The 19,785-nt window shown below is 42.0% G+C and overlaps 1 protein-coding gene across 1 annotated transcript in view; it reads right to left on the bottom strand.

The window, feature by feature from the left end:
* Positions 1-14,508, bottom strand: part of ITGB1 (integrin subunit beta 1) — a 47,020-nt gene extending 32,512 nt beyond the window's left edge. Inside the window, exon 1 of the mRNA XM_034060726.1 lies at positions 14,264-14,508. Coding sequence (XP_033916617.1) covers positions 14,264-14,272 — 9 coding nt within the window. The 5' untranslated portion in view covers positions 14,273-14,508. The remainder of the gene's footprint in view (positions 1-14,263) is intronic.
* Between the last annotated feature and the right edge of the window lie 5,277 nt (positions 14,509-19,785).

Below are 19,785 nucleotides of genomic sequence, written 5' to 3'. Positions count from 1 at the left end.
TCAAACTGCATCCTGAAAAAGCTATACAGCATAACCACTTCAGCTACTGTGATGCTACAGGATAAAAGAATCAGCAGTGCTCCACGTCAGACTTCATTTCTCTGCCAGTTATCTTCCATAAGTTAAGGAAGTAAAACATGCATAGTCACAAAATACTCATGATAAGCACTTCCATAACCACTGTTTAAGTAGGGCATCATAAGTTAAAATAATATGTAATGAACCAGTTAGGACTTAAATTTTAATGATAATGAGTTAAAATCTACAGGAAACTGATTTCTGCATGCCAGAACCACGGGGAAGCAGACAAACACAAACCGTAACACAACTGGTTTACTAAGACTTTCAGTTATACAGAATTACTACCCATAATTTATTCATACTTACACATTTAAAAAATTTCTCAAGAGATCAAGTTGCTTAAAGTTCACCAAAAAGGACTGAATCCAATGGGAAAAAAATAACCAGTAAGCGTTAAGTTCTAAAATAGAGTTGTGGGTCTGAAACCGCTACTGAAAACCCAGCATGGGCACCTGCATCACACTGCCTCTTTAGCTAAATGCATGAAAACGTTCATGTACAAGTATCAGGAGGCTGAGACCACAGCCCATGAGAGTAGATCTGGAAGGCTTTTCATGGTATCAGCCTGTGTTCCCAGAATATGGGGGTTTGTTAGCTTGCACATGATGCAGCTGCTTCAAGACAGAACAGCTAACTTCAAAAGCACTCACATTGTTTGACCATACTATTGCTTTTATAGGAAATATATCAATGATTGCTCCTGGATTTCACAGGAGCCCTCAACTTACTGACAATTCTGAACAGTGGAATGAAAATCAATTAGGTATGTTTTCTGAAAAGTATTTCTCGGTCTTGATTCGAATTACTGAGTGGAAACTAATCCATCCAAGTTAGGTGTCTGGCTGATGGGAAGGGGGTGGGGAAGGAGATTTTTCTTAATAGAACACATATGTTTCCTCTATAATCACAAGAAAAGAGGTACCAATTTCAGAACAACTACAGATGATAAAGTTTTCTGATATTTGACATCTCTTTACCTAGAGAAAGATAAAATGTGGTAGATTCCATTGTGATAGCTTGCATGATACAGGATGGTAATAGTTCCCAGATATTTTACAACACTGAGGCATATCAGGAAGTATGATAACTGGGCTCCAGCCCCTCCTCAAACCCAAAAGGGTTTGAATTCACGTTTCTTGGTAATGTGTTATCATCCTACAGGATATACTAGTAAGAGCACTCTCCACCACTCTTATTAAACCAAACCTGCTATGCAATCAAGAATGAAAAGCATGGAGACAGAAAACAAGTTGGTGCACAGATGGTGAGGGGTAAAAGAAGGATCTTAAAGTGGGGTTCCAGATCCTGTTCCCTGTAATGTATATAGAGATTTTACAACATGTCAGTGGATAAAAGCAAAGAGTCTTAGGATCATGATTCAGAGTACAAGCTTTGGTTCTTTCTCGTCAAATGCCCTAACCTGTAGGAAAGTGAAGGGAACCAGATTTATGTTCACGCTCGGAGTGGAAGAGAGCTTTTTTTGTATCATTTGTATCAATTTTTGTAGCATTTGTATTTTTGTATCAATCTGTATCACTTTTTTGTATCAAATTGCATCACTTTTTTGTATCAATTGCAAGCTTTTTGTATCATGCATGACTACTATGACCAGTGCACACTGAGCTGATTTCCCTCTCTAATTGCAGACCTGAGCAGTCTGAACTACACGGACTTATCTATGGACTTGAAGTTAATGAATACCTTCCATGAAGCAACTAAAGGTAGCCAGGGAGCTTCTGGTAAGTAAGGAGACACTTACTAAATTTAGATTTCTATGGAACATAGCAAACCTACTTAGGCAGGATAGGTACATACTGTGTTTTATTTCATGGCACTTTATTTCTATACATAGTTTCATTAGGAAAAATCAATTGATGATTTCACATAATGACAAGCAAACCCCTTCAACTGGCTGCAAAACTAAATATTCATCACCAGCAAAACCAAGTGGCATAATAAATTGCAAAGAATACCAGTGCTGCTAAAGCCTACCCAATTTGCTTCTTCATAACATACTTCTACTTAAGTCACACAAGTCTATATTTCATGTTGGTGATGGTGACAGAAAGTAAAAGAATGAGAAAAGATGTTCAGTGATAACATGAAGATGCTGTCACTGACAAAGAACTTCCACCTGTCAAGTCAGCAAAACCCAAGTTCAACCTTGATCTCTTCTCTTTGTTCTAATACCTTTCAGAGAGCACTGTGGTGCAGGCAGAGCTAACACTGGTTAGTCAGCAACACTTCAGAAGGAGGGACCATTTTTCAACTAGTATATATATGTACACACTGCCATGCACAGAAGCTTTGTAGCTCATCACTAGACCTCCTTAGTATTACCGTACCACCAGGAAGAATACTACTTTGATGTATTAACCATCTTTGTCCCTAGCTTGGTCCTAAAGTGGACAAAGAGACTATTTGTACATACTTTCTTGACATGTTGAATCCCAATTGAAGTCAATATTCCACAGTTTAGAAGTTGCTTTGGAAAGCATCTTGATGCTTGAAAGGCAAGTAGTACTTACACACAGCTCATGTGAACAAAAAACCTGTGTATGATTACCACATACAGGAAACTGCTTAAAAGCCAAGTGAGGTGCTCTTTCTCATGAGAGTATTAATTTTTCCACACAGTTTTATTTAGATATTTTTTGCCAGGCAATTATCCAGACTGCAATTTATGGGGTAAACTAGTAACTATTTTGGAAAACTAGACCAACAGATGTCTTATGCTTACTATTCAACACTGGATTAGGAGAGAAATAAAACTGCATATTCTCAAGCAAAGCAGGCAGAGGCCTGCAGCTACATCTAATTAAAACACCAGTAATGTGCAGTTTGTAACTACTTGTTACTACTCTGCACCTCTCAAAGGATTGTGCTTACTCAAGTATGGAATAAGAAAGCAGAACACCCCATCACCACACACCTGCACTCCTGTCTCTTGCTAGGAAATATAATGGCAGCTCATCCTGCCCACAGAGAGCTGAGATTGCTACAAGGACTTTTCGATGCTCCTTGAATTTTAAGCAAGGACAAGACAGTAAAGCCTATTAATATGCTGCTTATGCTAACAGACAAGGAGACCACAAAGACAGCACCACTCTCAGGCTAACATAAACGCATTGAAATTGCTATTTTCTGTATCTACAACACCTTCTATACTTGCACACCTTGAAAGCTTCCTCTTAGATAAAGATCTAATGAGAACATACAGGTATTAGGAACCAAAATACTTATTTTTTCCCTCCATGAAAGTGTTTATGTCAGAAATACCTGCTTTTCTATACTCTCACCAACAGAAGTTCCCAGCAGTTCAAATCCATCACAGTCCTGATGATTCAAAACACACCGTCTCCATAAATTTGGAAGAATTCCCACTGCACCCAATCTCACTGTTTTCAGAAGGCATTTTTCCATAATAAATATTTCAAGGTTGTCATTATTACAAGGACTTCTTTCTACAATTCTGATTAAAACAGAGGAAAAAAATAAACATCTCTGTTGTTTCATCACTTTCCAAATGTTTTTAGACCCATCAATAATTCTGCCATAGTAGTTTAAATTTTCCTCTTAAATAAGACAACTTTTTTTTTTGCCAGGGAGAGTGTGAATTGAATATTTAGCTTATTTATATGAGTCTTGCTAGTCTACAAGACTGCTTGGCTAAGTTTAGCATTTTCATCTCAGATTACAATTAGGAATGCCACGTAATGATTTAAGCCGTTCTAGTAGAAAACATGGGTGTCTGTTCCTTGTGGTAATATTACATTACCCACACACTCTGTGCCACTTACTACACCCATAAAGGGAGTATTTAATTTTGTGCAACTTAAACCTCACATTCATCAACATGGGAAAACTAAAGGTTTAACTAAACTTATAAATATAGCTCTTAGACAGATGAATGTAACTGATGTTTCCAAGGCTGTACTGCCTTAGTAATATCCATCACAACGTCTGACTGAACTTACTTCAATCCAAGTTTTCCTTCTAAAGGAAAAGCAGAAGAGAGGCACGTGCATTCATAAGTAAAAAGCAAAAAAAAAAAAAAAAAAATCAGTTCATACAGTGTCTTGCTCATCTATTTCTTTAAGAGAAAACAGTTGCAAACGTCTTGGTGGCTATTGCTGCAGGTACTGCAGGAAGCCAGAAACTGGCACACCACAAAGGGCAAACTCAGCGGAAACTGTCTTTTTGTGGCACCGTTCACCCACAGTAGCTATCATTAACGCTCAGGGTATGGTTTGAGCAACCAAAACCAAGATGAAAGCTAACTGCTGCTGAAAGCAACAGCGGCGCTGCAGCATCCCCACCTTCAACAAAGCAGCCTCTGCCCGTCTGCTTGAACTCATGGATCTTCCCCACACACCACACCACTCCAGCTCTGCTTGCCAGGCTGGCAGAACAGTACCTTGAGTCATCCCTTTCCCCATCACATCAAAACCACCTTTCTGTAAGCCTTGGCAACTGAACCAGGCCTTCACGTGGACAGGAGTGCTGAGGAAACAACTTCTACAAAGTGGCAGGTGGCACTCAGACTAACGGACCTCCGAAATTACACCAGGCTCTTTCAGCACTTTAGATCAGCCTAAATCCAGGCTGTCATGGGCCTCTTGCCTTCTCTGCTAGCCTCAGGTGAATTGCTTATGAATGCTCTGTAATGCAACCAGCCAGGCTGGGGAACATGCCTGATTTTTTCCAATAGGTTATTCTAACAAATTAGTTGGTAAAAAGTATTAAGACAGGCAAAGAACAAAACACTGAAAGTTTTTAATTTGTTTTTTGTGTATTTGTGCCCCCCACCTGTTTTTTCGGGGGAGGGAGGAAGGGAATTTTAATTCAGGCTTTGGATGGCAAGTACACAGATTAATGCTTACAGACAGTATCCACATATTGTTTCTTTTAAATTATTCATTATTCCAACACAATTTAGTATGAGACTTGTACTGAAAAAACTCCCATCTTGCCATACTTCCAACATCACCTAAGTGGTCAGAAAAATGAACATCCAGCAATAACAAAAGACTGGTCATCCCACAGAGCTACATACAGATTTATACATCTTTATCTATGAGATTTTTTAATATATATTTAATTCAACACATTGATGTTATATATATGATATATATAACAAATACATATATTGTGTGTATATATATTAAAGACTATTAAGTCAACGGCTGTGATACATAGCTAGATGTAAGCACACAGTGAACGGTGGACTTCATCCTGAAGTTTTAATCCTGAAGTTTAAGCACTTGCAAAAAGTTCACCAATCTCAGCAAAAAAAAAAAGTTACTTTAACCTTAATTTTATTTTTATTTTTTTTTAAAAAAACAGACACATGGAAGTACATGAAAAAAGCAGTCCTTGTCTGAACAACAACCTGCCTATTACACTTTTGCTGCTTTACAGAGCAGGATTTTAAGTCTGGAGTCCATGGATTGCAAAAGATAATAAAAGATAACGTTTCTCAAAGTAGCCAAGGAGATCTACCAGTTTGCCACCACTAAACAGAGCCAGCTCAACTTCTTGGGGCCCTAAAATTCCCCACTTTGCACCCTTCATCTATCTGGTGCCAACTGTAAATGATACTTTCATCTCTTAACGGAGACAGCGGAGCAAGCTGAGCAATAACTCCTTGCTGAGTTATTTCTCACCTGATATAGTAATCTTAAAATGGATTACTCAAGTCAGAAGAGCACTGAAGCATGCACAAGCAGATGCTGTGAGGTCCCACAGCAGTTTATGCCAGCTTATCTCTGGATTACCACAGTCTTGTGCTCCTCTTGCTAAGTGCTGCATGTTTTTATATTTCTCCCCTTGGTCTGAAGCATACCCCTGGTAAAAAATGTGGTCACACAGCTGAAATAACTGACTGAGTTGTACAAATTAATTTTTTTGCCAAGCTATTTTTCAACCTGTCATTTTCAACCTGACTTGGTTTAAACCACGACACAACCATATCAGCTACTTTAATGAGTTACTGTACAGCCTTATGACTTCCACTGCTGAGGCAAGGAGAACGGTCAGACTCAAGAGCTACAGGCAGGAAGGACAGTTAAGATCTTACACTGTATACCTTATACATTGGTAAAAATTATTGCAGATTCATGTTCCTATGAAGATAAAACACATTTTTATTTCAATTCATGGTTAAAGGGCCACTGGAACATTTTACATAGTATGAAATTCAGGTAGATTTGAAAACCACTTGTCTACTGTGGAGTTTTGAGTTATTGCTAATGAGTGAGCTCTTTTTTTCTTCTTAGTTCTGCAGACACATAGCATTAAAATCGCTTCCGACTACAAGCAAATGTTAATTATGTTAAATACAGACATCATTCATTTAGAAAGGAAAATTGCATTGTGAATTAAGTACCAAAAAGAGCTAATATCTGCACAAGCTATTACTATCTAAACACCCTCCAGATTGCTCAGCTGGCAATGATAAAAATGCTGGCGGCAATCTTGCACAGTATAGTTACACTTAAAAGCTGAAGTTGAGTTTTTCACTGAAACTACTGATATCAACAACATGGCTATGTAACATTTTGGTCTAGCCTTTGAAAAGTTATGTAAACAACATCTGTAGTAGACGGAAGTAACACATACATAGAAAAAAACCCCATGTTTATTAATTTTATGAAGCCTTTTAAACAGCCTATAGCCAATAGGTATAGCATGTTTTTCTGAAAAAAAAAAAAAAAAAAAAAAGGAAATTTGCTGTTTCCTTTTTTAGACTCAAGTCCACACCCAGGAAAATTTACAAATTCTTGTACCCTGATTTCTCATACAGATCAGTATTTGCATAGAACTTACAAAAACAGTATAAAAACTATTCCTTATTTTGAGCTGTACAGTAAAAGCAAAGAATAAATGTTATCTCCCAAAATGTTACACTTAGAGATGTTTTGGAAACGCACACAGGCTAGTTCATGCAAAACCAAAAGGCGGATTTTTAATCTACTCTGACACAAAAGCAGTAACCGACATTTCAGAAACAGTCAAGCCTTTTATTTTATGTAGGTGGGATACAGTATGCCTTCCAACATCAGGACAATCTTTAGTTAGCCTAGGTTAGTAGTGAACACATTAACATATGCTAAATACAACCATACAAAAGCCACAAAATGAACCTCAGAGAAGGAAATTATGGACCTTACCTTCTGCCCATAAAACTAATTTCCTAATACATGAGAAAATAAATCATCAGTGTAATGACCAAAAAGCTCAGCCAGAAAACATTGGCAGCACAACCTTGCTTACCCTAGTCAATCTTGTGGATGATGATAGCAGATTACCTCATTTCTCCTTTTTATTATCAGAACAGGGAGCATTTCTCTTGCTGACTGGACAAGCACCAAGACCTGAGCCACTCAGCTAGCAAAGATGCAGTAATAACATGAGAAGTCATCCCGATGCAAAATTTAATGAACTGACCACCAACATTTGTCATCTTTTGATCCCCAGGAGAGTGTTCTTGTTTAACATCAGTAAGATTTCATTCGTTTGTGTTTATCACCACTTCAGAAATAGGCTTTCCTTTTAGCTGTATTCATCTTCACACAAAACTCTTTTACCCAAAATCTGGAAAGCTGGACAAGTGAGGGTCCAGGCAGAGCTTGGATGTTGCCCAGTTTAATACCTGAGCAACTGAACCTGCAGAGGATGCTGGCCAAGCTACTAGAATGCTAGGTCCTTCATATGACCTCCTACAGACCCTAATACACTCCTGACAGTCACATCACCCCACAACAAACCGGGAGAGCATCCTGTGACCCTCTGCTTTATGGCAGCGCAAGGCCACTTGTAGATCGCTCCCCAGGGGTCCTGCCAGCCTATGCAGAGCAGATGGGTACAGATCAAGCAGCTTCACAGAGTAACTAGCTGCGCAAGAGGCAGACAGGACTCTTGGTGCCACTGCTTGAGGTTAGCACTGTGTTAAGACAAACTGAACTACAATTCCACCAAAGAAAATTAACAAACCTTAGAATGACAGATTATCCTCTTTTTTTCCTTTACAAAAGGGAATGGCCCTGCATTCTTAGCTCAATATTTACTTCTAGGTCAAGGTTACACCAAACCAGATATCCCAATCTCAGGTTTGTTTTTCAAAACCTTCATCTCAGGGACGAAGTATGCACTAATATTTAAGATACTACCTTTAATTCACAATATCACCATTTCCTAAGTTAAAAACTGACTCTTTGTAAAGTAATCTAATACAATTATTTTGCTACTCCTTTAAATAACCATAAATCAGTCATCTTTGCATCAGGGTAAGTACAGTGTTTCAGTTCAGCCCAATATATAATTATTGCTTTTCATTCTACCACAAAAGTCAAGATAAGAAGAAAGCTTTCACTTTTTCTATTCAGCTTCCACATCAAAAGTGAATTTACTTGCACAGCTCTAGAGATTAAAAATTTATCTGTAAATAGCCATAACATACAATTAACTACGTATGCTAAGTACTCACATGTAGTTAATGTATACTACACAGAAATTTATAGTTTTATGCAATAAGAATCCATATAAACAATGGTTCTTCTTCCTGCTTATACACTAGAATGTACCAAGAGCAGAAGTTAAAACTACGCTAAGTCAAAATTAGGACTAAGTTAAGCATTAGTGATCTTGGATAAACCATGAATCAAAATAAATGAACAGCAAATATTATGTTGATTTTTGGGGGGGGGGTATGTGCATATGTATAAAATACCGGCATTAGATATTGTATGTTATAGTTTATGAGCATTTTAAGAAGAAATTGCACTTAAACACAGTCTTTAAAAATTAGAAGGTTAGAGAAAACTACTATAAACAGCAAACTAATGACTTGTTGGCAAAACATGAGAACTGCATTAATTTATTAAAGCTACACAAGATGTTTTTCTGTGGGAGAAAGAAAAGAATTAAAAGGATGGTAAAACACCAGTATCTTCTCAGCTCTCACTAGCTGTAACAAAGTTAAGATTCCAGCTTCAATGTTGTTACTCAAAGCTTCCCTCTCTAATAAAAACCACAAGAATACTAACGATATTTTTACTGCTGCTGGAAAGGAAAGAAAGGACACAAAAGTGCTTTTAAGACAGAAAGCATGTTTCGTAACGATTTTTGCAGCTGACTGTAAAGAGAAAATGAGAAAGATATAAACAAAAATTGCTCATATTAAAGAGCCTTTACTCAGTGACACCCCGAAGAGGATTACAGGTCAGGTACAAATCCTATTACCTTTCCCCAAAGAAAATATTAAATTCTACTATCATCAGGCTACTTTCCCTAGCATGTGCTTGGTTACGTGCAAATTTGGTATTAAATTAGCGACTTTACCATCTCTGTAAACATCTTCAACCTGCTAATAGGAGAGAAACGGTAGTGTAGCAAGTCAATTAACCACCCTGATGAATCTAAGAGAAAAGTAAGAGAAGGTAGTCATTACAAAAATGCTGGATGTTTAACGGCAACATTCTGCTAAAGAGAGCACCCTTAGAACTGAAAGCTGTGCTAGTTAGCGATACATAACAAGGTGCTCAGTGTGATATTCTGCATTGACTGAAGTCAGAATTTTCATTTTCTCTACACGTCGTTCCCAACAGAAGCTCTTTGGCAAGCCTACACACATCTTAAATTGGGCTAGAAACTTATACTGCCTGTTACGAACACAGCTAAAGCATGTAACAATTTCTTATGATGAAGTTGTATATTCTTGTGACTGGTACTTAAACTACTCATACACATGGTGGGAGAAAAGAAAGCTTAGTGAAAGGACTCGTAAATTTAAGGTTAGCAGGCTGTACCTATGCAGGTCAAATTATGGAAAGAAGGAAAAAGAGAAAGCAACAGCAGAATTTGTTTTCCCATTTGTAGGTAAACACACAAGTGACTTTGCAGGCTACAGGAGAGGCGCCGTAACGACAACAACTGACAAGATACTGGTCAAAGTTGTGGTCCATTGGGGTTACTGCATGGCAAGTAACCACCCTTTTCAGAAAGCTGGCAACAGAATACACAACAGAACAGAGCAGCACAGAGTGAGGAGGAACTACACAGCAAAAAGGAGATGGTATCAGCCACCATAAATGACACTATTCAGTACTAGAATTAACCAACAAATTTTAATTTTTTGAGACAAAAGGAACCTTAAATCAGATAGAGATATTGCCAGTGTCTGTCCAGGAGATGGAGCCGCAGAATTTGTTCATCTGTCAGACACTCCCTGACACTCCCTTGAAAAACAAGCAAACATCCCCTTCAGAAACAACAGCTAACTCTCCCCTACACCAAAACCTCATTTTCCTGTAAAGCTCTGAGCTGTACATGTTGGTATAAAAAACCCAAACAACTCTGTGCACACACGCACAGAAGCCTGAAAAATCGAGACATCTAACCAATAGTGTTAGAACTGCTAATGAGAACACTACCACTACTAAGAACCTTCAAAGCAAGGCAAGTTGAGCACGTGGGAACAATTTGTAGGATTGGCAGTATAAAGATAGGGGTAGATGAGAGGTAGGAAAACATGGACTTTGTTCCACATTTTCTGCTTCTGAAAGACAGCAAATTTTCTACAGGACATAGAATATAGCTGATGACTTAAATAACTAGTCATAGGAGAACAGCACACATGCTGGCAAGTACTTTTTAATGGCACTTGTAATAAAACTAACTACATTACACATTTTTAAGAATTATTTACATAATTGCTTTATGAGATCCACCAATAGACCCCGAGAAGCTTAAAAGAGGAAAAGGCACTCCCAACAAGGATTCCCTCTCAGAAGGCTAACTTAAGAATGAAAAGGATGCCAAGGTGACTGACCACACTAAAAAAAGGGGAAAAAAAAAAAAAAGTTGGACAAAAGGATAAAATAAATTAAGTTCTAGAAAAACAAATAAGGTCAGAATAGGCTGCAAGCCTGGATTCCCCCTTTTCTGGATCTAACTACTGTCTCTCCCAAGTGCCACATGAGGAGGCATGAGCAATCTTAACGCTAGCTAGCTTGCCACAGTTAACACAGATTAGGAAAATCCCTGCCCGTTAAATTTAGTTTTGCCATGTATCACTGATTATAATAGCCTCTCTCAAATAGAAGGGGTACAAAATGTATTTGCAAAAGAGTGGGGAGGAAGAAGAGGTTGAGTATTCCAACTGCTAGCAAAGCCCCATCCAGCCTCTACTCTCTCGCCTTCAAAAACCCACTCAATACACTATGCAGTGGGTGCAACTAACAGAGAACAGAAGGCAGCACAGTTCACATGTTCACTTCCTACATGCAACGGTTACATGAGTGGAGGTTGCATCACACATCACAGGCAGTTCTGCGCTGAAGAAGCCCAAGCCCCCAGCCACAGGCAGGTGAGAAATAGCAGGAAGTCTGTGTGTCTGTCCACAAGAAGGAAAGGGAGCAGGGATGGAGGCCATTCCAGAACTACAGCCTTTGATGATGGCTTACAGAAAGGGTCCCATCAAAGGAGGTACTTTGACAGCATGTTTAACAGTAGCCCTACACAATAGCAATCAGAACTGTTTCTGAAGGCCACACCACCAAGAGTCATGCACAGCCTGTGGCATGCTGATCAGAGGGATGGAAGAACCACCAGCTAAGCACACATCACATCATTCAACTAAATCAAGACTGGGTGGAAAAGTAGGCATGACAACTATTTACAAACAGTTGTAGAGCAGTCATACCAGTGGTGGCAAGGGAATTATATTCTGGGCAAGGGAGAACACATGCCCTCCCCATGTTTGCATCGTTCTCCCCAAGCCTGCCTTTCTGCTACCCAAGTTATGTATTTCCTGACCCGTTTGCTAGAGCAAACAAGCTCTTTTCAAAACTGCACCATAGTAAACTACCCCAAGAGAGGTACAGGGAGGATGGTTAAGAGCAGAGGAATGAAATCATGAAACAGGAAGAAAGAACAGCAGGAAAAGTTTCCGGACAGTTTGTTTTCAGCTGTGGGAATCACTTCCCAAAGGAAGTGGCTGAAGATTAACCACTTGAGTCACTTAAAATACAAGAAAAAACACTAAAATTCTGCCCTCACATGAGAAATTCATGCACATTCTAGAGAAACTCGCATCCCTCTGAATAAGTTCTTCACAAGGGTGGACATAACTAGGGATATGATGTCGACTAGATGATTAAATGTACAGAGCAGAATGAACTCCCTGGCTGCACACACAAAGAACACCAGGTTTAACTGCTGACACTTCATTTTGAAATAAGTCTGGTTCATATATTGTCTGGCTGGCAAAGAGATACAGCACTTATCAGCTCCAACTTTGATTAAGGTAAGATTTCTGCATGCCTTTCAGTTTGCACTTTTCAACTATAACATCATTGAAAAGGACAAAAGTTGAAGGTGTACCCATCTGAAACTTGCCTTGTCTTGCCTACCCATTGCCAATGGCTCACTGTTTTTGCAATCCTTATTAACATAGCCTTAGGCAGGCTTGTAAAATGCTACTTAATCATTTGCCAGAGGCAGGTAACATTTTTTGTGACAGGAGAATGAATCATTAGTTTCATCACTGGCATGTATGTGGATAACGCATGTCTTCCCTACTTTTAGAGTCTTGCTTATTTTAGTCTCATTCACATCTTTCTAGTAGTATAATACTTCTAAAAAGAAAAAATGCTGCTACCAAGTAATCTCATTTCATAATAAAATCTGCTTTTTCTCACACTACCACCAACACCTATCAAATAGTTGTGTCAGGAATGCAGATTATCTAAACCTGTTTTCACGTACATAAAGTCCTGATCCATTCCAACACTTAAGCACACACACAGCATTAGCCGTGAGCGGTCCCAATGATCTGCATGGAGACAATCTTTACTTCTGAAGGTTTGTGTGTCTTGGCATGAGCAGGACTGTAGCACTAATGACAAATCTACCAGAAATCAAAAGAAAAACCAGTATTTTCACCCAACAGGTATGTGCACATGTGGCGGCATGAATGGACTGTTTTATTATTCCAAGGACAAATGCAGAAGGAACCAAAACCACTTTTCAACCTTTTTCCATACAGAAAAATAGTCACAAAGACTACCTAATGAGTCTAACAGGCAGTCAGACACTTATTCCATAAGATAAAGACATCTGACATTGGCTAAACAGTGAGTCAGAAAGAATTTCCTATCACTCCATGTTTCCTTCCAACCATGGGTATAGGAAGATAGTAATACTGTGTTCCCATTGCTGCAAGCTATTTCAAAAATCTGTGTGAAACAGTCCACATACAGAGGCCTTAAGATTCCCACGTTCATCTCAACACAAGCTTATAACAAGCTGCAGAGGCTCAGGGCAGCTTCGAGCAAGAACTGAATAGACTGAACGCATCGAGCAGTCAAAAGGCTGCACTGACAACCACGCCATGCTTCGAACAGTGCATACACTCCGCTATTAATAGTTACTTTTAACAGACATGTGCAGGTCAAAACCCCTAGACACTCAAGTTCCTACACGGACTCACTCCTTACGATCCCATCCCTGGAACTCCTCTGCTTCCCGCGGAAGGTAAGCCTCTCCCTCGCCTCTCCCGCCGACGGATCGGGCTCCGAGGGGACGCCAGCCCTCCCGGGGCAGCAGCCCGAAACTTTTCCGAGCCTAGTGCTTCTCCTTCCCGGGTACCCGTGCGGGAAGCCGCGGACTGCACAAGGCAGCTCCAAGTGGGGCACTGGCACAAAGCTCCCGCCTTCGCACGCAGGGAAGGGTCGGGGCGGCCCGAACGCGGGCGCTGCCCGGGCAGGGCAGGACTGGGCCCAAGGGGACAAAAGCCTTGCTAGCCCCCACCGGCACGGGAGGCCCGACGCCGCCGTCCCGCCGCCACAGGAAGCCGCAGGCTGGGCCCGACACCATCCCGCCCGCCCGCAACGCTGCCCCGGCACTAGCACACCTTCCCGGCGCCGGGGCGGGCACAGCGGGCGGCGAGACTCCCCATCAGCCGCCCTAGACGGGTGCCGAGGTACCCGCGCCGGCGGCGGCTCCTCCCGAGCGCTGCCAGCGGCTCCCCGCGCGAGGAGGGAGGGCGGGCGGGCGACAGGAAGCCGCGATCGCCACCCTCTTCCCGCACCACCCGCCGGAGCCCGCTCAGATACTGCCGCGAAGGCACCGCTCAGCCCGCTAACGACCAGCTCCAACCCCCTCCCCGTCCTCCCGCTACCTCGGCCATGGCTGCGGCGCGGCCGGTTCCTGGCGGGGGGCGCTCCGGCCCCGGCCCGCCTAGTTAACTGGCGGCCCGGGAGCGGGCTGGGCTGGGCTGGGCTGGGCGCAGCACGGCAGCAAGGCCGCCCTCGCTTCTCTCTCCCCCTCCGGCTGCTCACCGCCGCCTATTCTTGCTGCTGAGGGGGAGCCCGGCTCAGCGGGGGAGGGGAAGGTCCGCGCTCAGCCGCGCTTTCCCCGCCCCGGAAACACATTCCTCCCCGCTGCCGTCAAGCCCTGTCGGGGGAGGTGCTCTCCGCCGCGGTGGCGGTGGGGCACGGTAGGCGGGCAGGGATCTCCCGTCCTGAGGCGGAGCCCTCTTCCCGCTTGTCCCCCAGCTCTTTCTGTGGCTGCTGCCAGCTCCTTATTTGGTGGGGTTTATTAGCGCCTGTCTGCCCGTCCCTCGCTCCGCAGTCCCTGTGGCAGGCCGTGAGGACGGGGCTGCCCTGCGGCTGGCTGCTCTTCCGTCTGCGCTGCGGCGTCGGAAGGATGCTGGAGCCCAGAGCTTCTTTATCAGGACTGCGGTTTCTTCCCTGGCTCCCGGCGCTGGCTGGTTTCTCCCGGCTCGTCCTGTACGGTGCCCGTGGACACGCATGCGGGCAGAGGGGTAGCTAGAAAAGGGGGTCTGGTCCTTCCTCTTGCTGGCAGCTGCTTCCAAGCGCTGTGAAGGCAGTAAGCGATGGATGAGCTGGGAATGACGCTGATGGCACTGTCCAAGCTAAGAAATGAAACTCCCGAAGTCCCTTGGCCAGAGCCTACTGCTGTTTGGCACATGCCTTTAGCGTTTTTAAGTGCTCCTTAAACTAGGTTCTTGAAGGATCTACTGATAAAATACAATTAAACTAAAATAGGCTTGCAACTTTCTTGGAGGTACGGAGTGTTGGAAAACACAAGCTATGGACTCCCAGGTCACCTTTCTGAAAGCTGGTGTCAGTTCTGATTCTGTGATGAAATGAGTGGTGCTGAAAATTGATCATTTTACTGCTTTTCTGCCGTCTTGTTTGTAGCTGCACTTAAGAAATTAATGCTGTTTCTGCCTTATTAGAGCACAGCCTGTGATTCAATTCCATGTTCCATTCGGGCAGTGCAGCTGTTCAGGATGTAGTGTGTTAACATAGCTGCGTTAGCACAAGCTTTTAATGCTGGTACAACTGTCACGGTAAAACTGTTATAGTGGTGTTGGAAAATGAGACTGAAATGATAGGCTGCTGCTCCAAGCAGCGTCATCAAAAGCAAGCACGGCTTAAATGAAGTGGAAGAGATGTAACTTTGACAGTCAGGGGTAAGGAATCCAGAGACCATGTGTTTCTACAAGTAAATTAGTATATGATATTAACTCTGCCAGGAACAGAGAAAGAAGCTGCCATAAACCCAAAGTTTTAAAATGCTAGAAAAGTATGCCATACAAAATAAAAGCAAATGCTGGTTGGATAGTGATCTGCCAAAAAAAGTAAGAAATTTTAAGTGCTGCGGGAGAAAAATGACTTTTAGCCAGTGTATTCTTCTCTGCTTCCTTGTTGCAGGGAAAAAAACCCCACATTTTTGTCAAAAGATGCAGACATACAGAAGTCCACTATGGTGTATGGCAGACAAACACTGACAAAAATGTCCCTCAAATTGATGGGGCTACAAGGAGTAAATAAAACTGCTTAACAAACTGGTGTTTCAAGCATTTGCCAATGCTCGGCTTAGACATTCATGTGTCAGATTGCTGGTGGCTGGCTGTGGTGTCAATAGGAAATTGGCAGGAAAAAGTCTCCCAAAAGGCTGAAAAAAAATCACTGAATTATTTTGCTGCTTTCTGGACTCTTTTGGAGAGCACAGATGTGTATGAATGCCATTTATTATTTTCCAACACTTCTGTAGTACTAAAAATGTCAGAAAAAAGTGTAGGAGGTGTCTGAGCCAGCAGACACATTTGCAGATGATGTCATAGAATCACTGAATAGTTAGGGTTGGAAAGGACCTTAAGATCATTTAGTTCCAACCCCTCTGCCATGGGCAGGAACACCTCACACTAAATCATATCACTCAAGGCTCTGTCCAATATGGCCTCAAACACCTCCAGGGATGGAGCATTCACAACTTCCCTGGGCAACCCATTCCAGTGCCTCACCACCCTAACAGTAAAGAACTTCTTCCTGATACCCAATCTAAACTTCCGCTGTTAAAGTTTTAACCCATTACCCTTTGCCCTGTCACTACAGTCCCTAATGAATAGTCCATTCCCTGCATCTTTATAGGTCCCTTAAAATACTGGAAGGTTGCTATGAGTTCTCCAAGCAGCTTCCTCCAGGCTGAACAGCCCCCAGCTTTCTCAGCCTGTCTTCATATGGGAGGTACTCCAGTTCCCTGATCATCCTCGTGGCCCTGTCTGGACTTGTTCCAACAGTTCCATGTCCTTTTTATGTCGAGGACACCAGAACTGCACACAGTACTCCAAGTGAGGTCTCATGAGAGCAGAGTAGAGGGGCAGGATCACCTCCTTTGACCTGCTGGTCACACTCCATTTGATGCAGCCCAGGATACGGTTGGCTTTCTGGGCTGTGAGCGCACACTGAAGCTGGCTCATGTTCATTTTCTCATTGACCAACACCCCCAAGTCCTTCTCCGCAGGAATGCTCTGAATCTCTTCTCTGCCCAACCTGTAGCTGTGCCTGGGATTGCTCCCACCCAGGTGTAGGACCCTGCACTTGTCATGGTTAAACTTCATGAGGTTGGCATCAGCCCACCTCACAAGCGTGGCAAGGTCCCTCTGGATGGCATTCCTTCACTCTAGCGTATCAACTGAACCACACAGCTTGGTGTCATTGGCAAACTTGCTGAGGGCACACTCAATTCCATTGTCCATGTGACAAGGATGTTGGACAAGACTGGTCCCAACACTGATCCCTAAGTGGTACCACTTGTTTCTGATCTCCAGCCAGACATTGAACCATTGACAACAGCTCTTTGTGTACAGCCATCAAGCCATCTTTATCCACCCAGTGGTTCACCTATCAAATTGATGTCTCTCCAATTTAGAGACAAGGATGTTGTGTGGGACGGTGTTGAGCGCTTTGCATAAGTCCAGATAAATTATGTCAACTGCTCTTCCCCTCAGTTCCGTAACCCCATCATAGAAGGTCACCGAATTGGTCAGGCAGGATTTCCCCCTAGGGATGCCATGCTGGCTGTCACCAAGCACCTTGTTGTTTTTCGTGTGCCTTAGCATGCCTTCCAAGAGAATCTGCTCCAGGATTTTGCCAGGCACAGAGGTGAGACTGACTGGTCTGTAATTCTCCGGGTCATCCATTTTCCCCTTCTTGAAAATGGGGGTTATATTTCCCTTTTTCCAGTCATCAGGAACTTCACCTGACTGCCATGATTTTTCAAATATGATGTACACTGGTCAAAATGTTTTATTTAGTGTCTTCAGATTGTGGTATGTGTGATATCTGGGAGAGCCAGTTGAACATTTTTGCATGGAAATGCTCAAGAAAATACATGTTTTCATGGCTTCAGTGGGTATCTAGGAAGTGTGTGGATCACTGTTAGGCTTGGGTACTACTTCTGGAAGTCTACATCCTTACATCTTACGGAAAGTGGGTGAAAAAATGTTGACACTGGAGACAGGAGTGTGCATGATATATATTTAGTTGATGTATAGACTGATTTGTTTGATAGTGGTGGATTTGCTGCTGTGTTCATTTTTGCTTTTTTCTGTGATTTTGAGAGATTGTGATTCTTTGTTACAGGTTTTGATACAAGCATTCAACTCTCTCTTCTCTAAATACTTGCATGTGTGAAACCTTTATAAAATTTGGAAAATATCAGAATTGTAGTACTTCAGTTAGTTTAGCTTAATTTTGTTTATTTGGCTTAATTACATTAAACTAGCACACCATTTTCCCTGATTTTTTCTGTGTTTAATACTCAGGTTATAATTAGAAAACAATAAGGACTGTTACTTGCTAGTGATGCCTTTTGTTTTATGTGTAACATATATTTATTTTCTGTGGATAATGTAAGAAGTGTATTTCTGTGCTGTACAATGTACTGTCACAGGACAGCCAGCTAAGTGATGCCTGCAGACAGAAGAAATAGTAAAATACTTTGGTTTATAGTTATCTGTGTATCATATTGTTAAAAAATTCACACAACTAATCAGAAGAATAAGTATTTAATATTTTAGCTATTGCTTTTCAAAGTATTTGCAGTATATTTGACAAATTATATTACTTAGTAGGTACAGCTGATATGATTACATGGAATTACCTTTTATACCTACTAAGGTTTTGCTTTAAAAGCCATTGAAATATATTTTTTTCATTCTGTCTAGTTATCTTTTACTCTAAGCCATTGGCAAAAGAGGCCCCTACTATCATAGAAGAGAAGTGGTTGGCAGAGCACCAGTGGTGTGTAGGTATGTAGTAATCTGAGAGTAGTTGGCTTATTTTCACTGAGTCATTTCATACATACAAATATATATTATTAGCATGACCAGATTGTGCTGTGGAGAAATCAGTCTGTAACTACAGCTTGCCTTACAGATGCCGGTTTTATTATAACATTTACAGAAGCACCCAGGAATCCTAAAACAGGTTTTGGTGTGTCCAGCATTGCAGAGTACTTTATTTCTCTTTCTTGCCCTCTTCTTTTCTTTCTCTGCCTCTTCAAAATGCTCCTACTCTGCTTGAGTTATTTTTCTTTCCAAACTAAAGAAAACTAAGTAAACCTGCCACGAGGATGGTCAGGGGACTGGAGCACCTCCCATATGAAGACAGGCTGAGAAAGTTGGGGCTCTTCAGCCTGGAGAAGAGAAGGCTGCGTGGAGACCTCATAGCAGCCTTCCAGTATCTGAAGGGGGCCTATAAGGATGTTGGGAAGGGACTATTCATTAGGGACTGTAGTGATAGGACAAGGGGTAACGGGTTGAAACTTAAACAGCAGAGGTTCAGATTGGATATAAGGAAGAAATTCTTTCCTGTTAGGGTGGTGAGGTACTGGAATGGGTTGCCCAGAGAGGTAGTGAATACTCCATCCCTGGCAGTGTTCAAGACCAGGTTGGATGTAGCCTTGAGTGATATAGTTTAGTGTGAGGTGTCCCTGCCCATGGCAGGGGGGTTGGAACTAGACATTCTTAAGGTCCTTTCTGACCCTAACTATTCTATGATCCTATGAAACCTGAGGTGAAAGACCATAGTTTAAATAGAAAAGACAGATAAAAAGTCTTTTTATCTTTTTATCAGAAAGCCAAAGTAATTTTCCCAAGGATAGCAATGGAGCTGGAAACAGAAGACAGGTCTCCTGGGAACACACCAGGCTGCCGCCTCCTGGGCTGTGCCAACTTTGTTAGCACAGGGTTCTCCTGGACACTTTTCAGAGCAGAGCAGCAGCAGCAGCTGCTGCTCTTTTATTCCAGCACCAGCTGTACAGCCACTGAAGGGCACAGCAAATGCTGAGGCCTCGCTGGCAGCTTGTCAGCATCGGGCCATGCCTTCC

This window comes from Melopsittacus undulatus, chromosome 1, assembly GCF_012275295.1.
Source record: "Melopsittacus undulatus isolate bMelUnd1 chromosome 1, bMelUnd1.mat.Z, whole genome shotgun sequence".
NCBI classification, from domain to species: domain Eukaryota; kingdom Metazoa; phylum Chordata; class Aves; order Psittaciformes; family Psittaculidae; genus Melopsittacus; species Melopsittacus undulatus.
The sequence above is the reverse complement of the archived record's forward strand: the minus strand, read 5'-3'. Positions and strand labels throughout refer to the sequence as shown.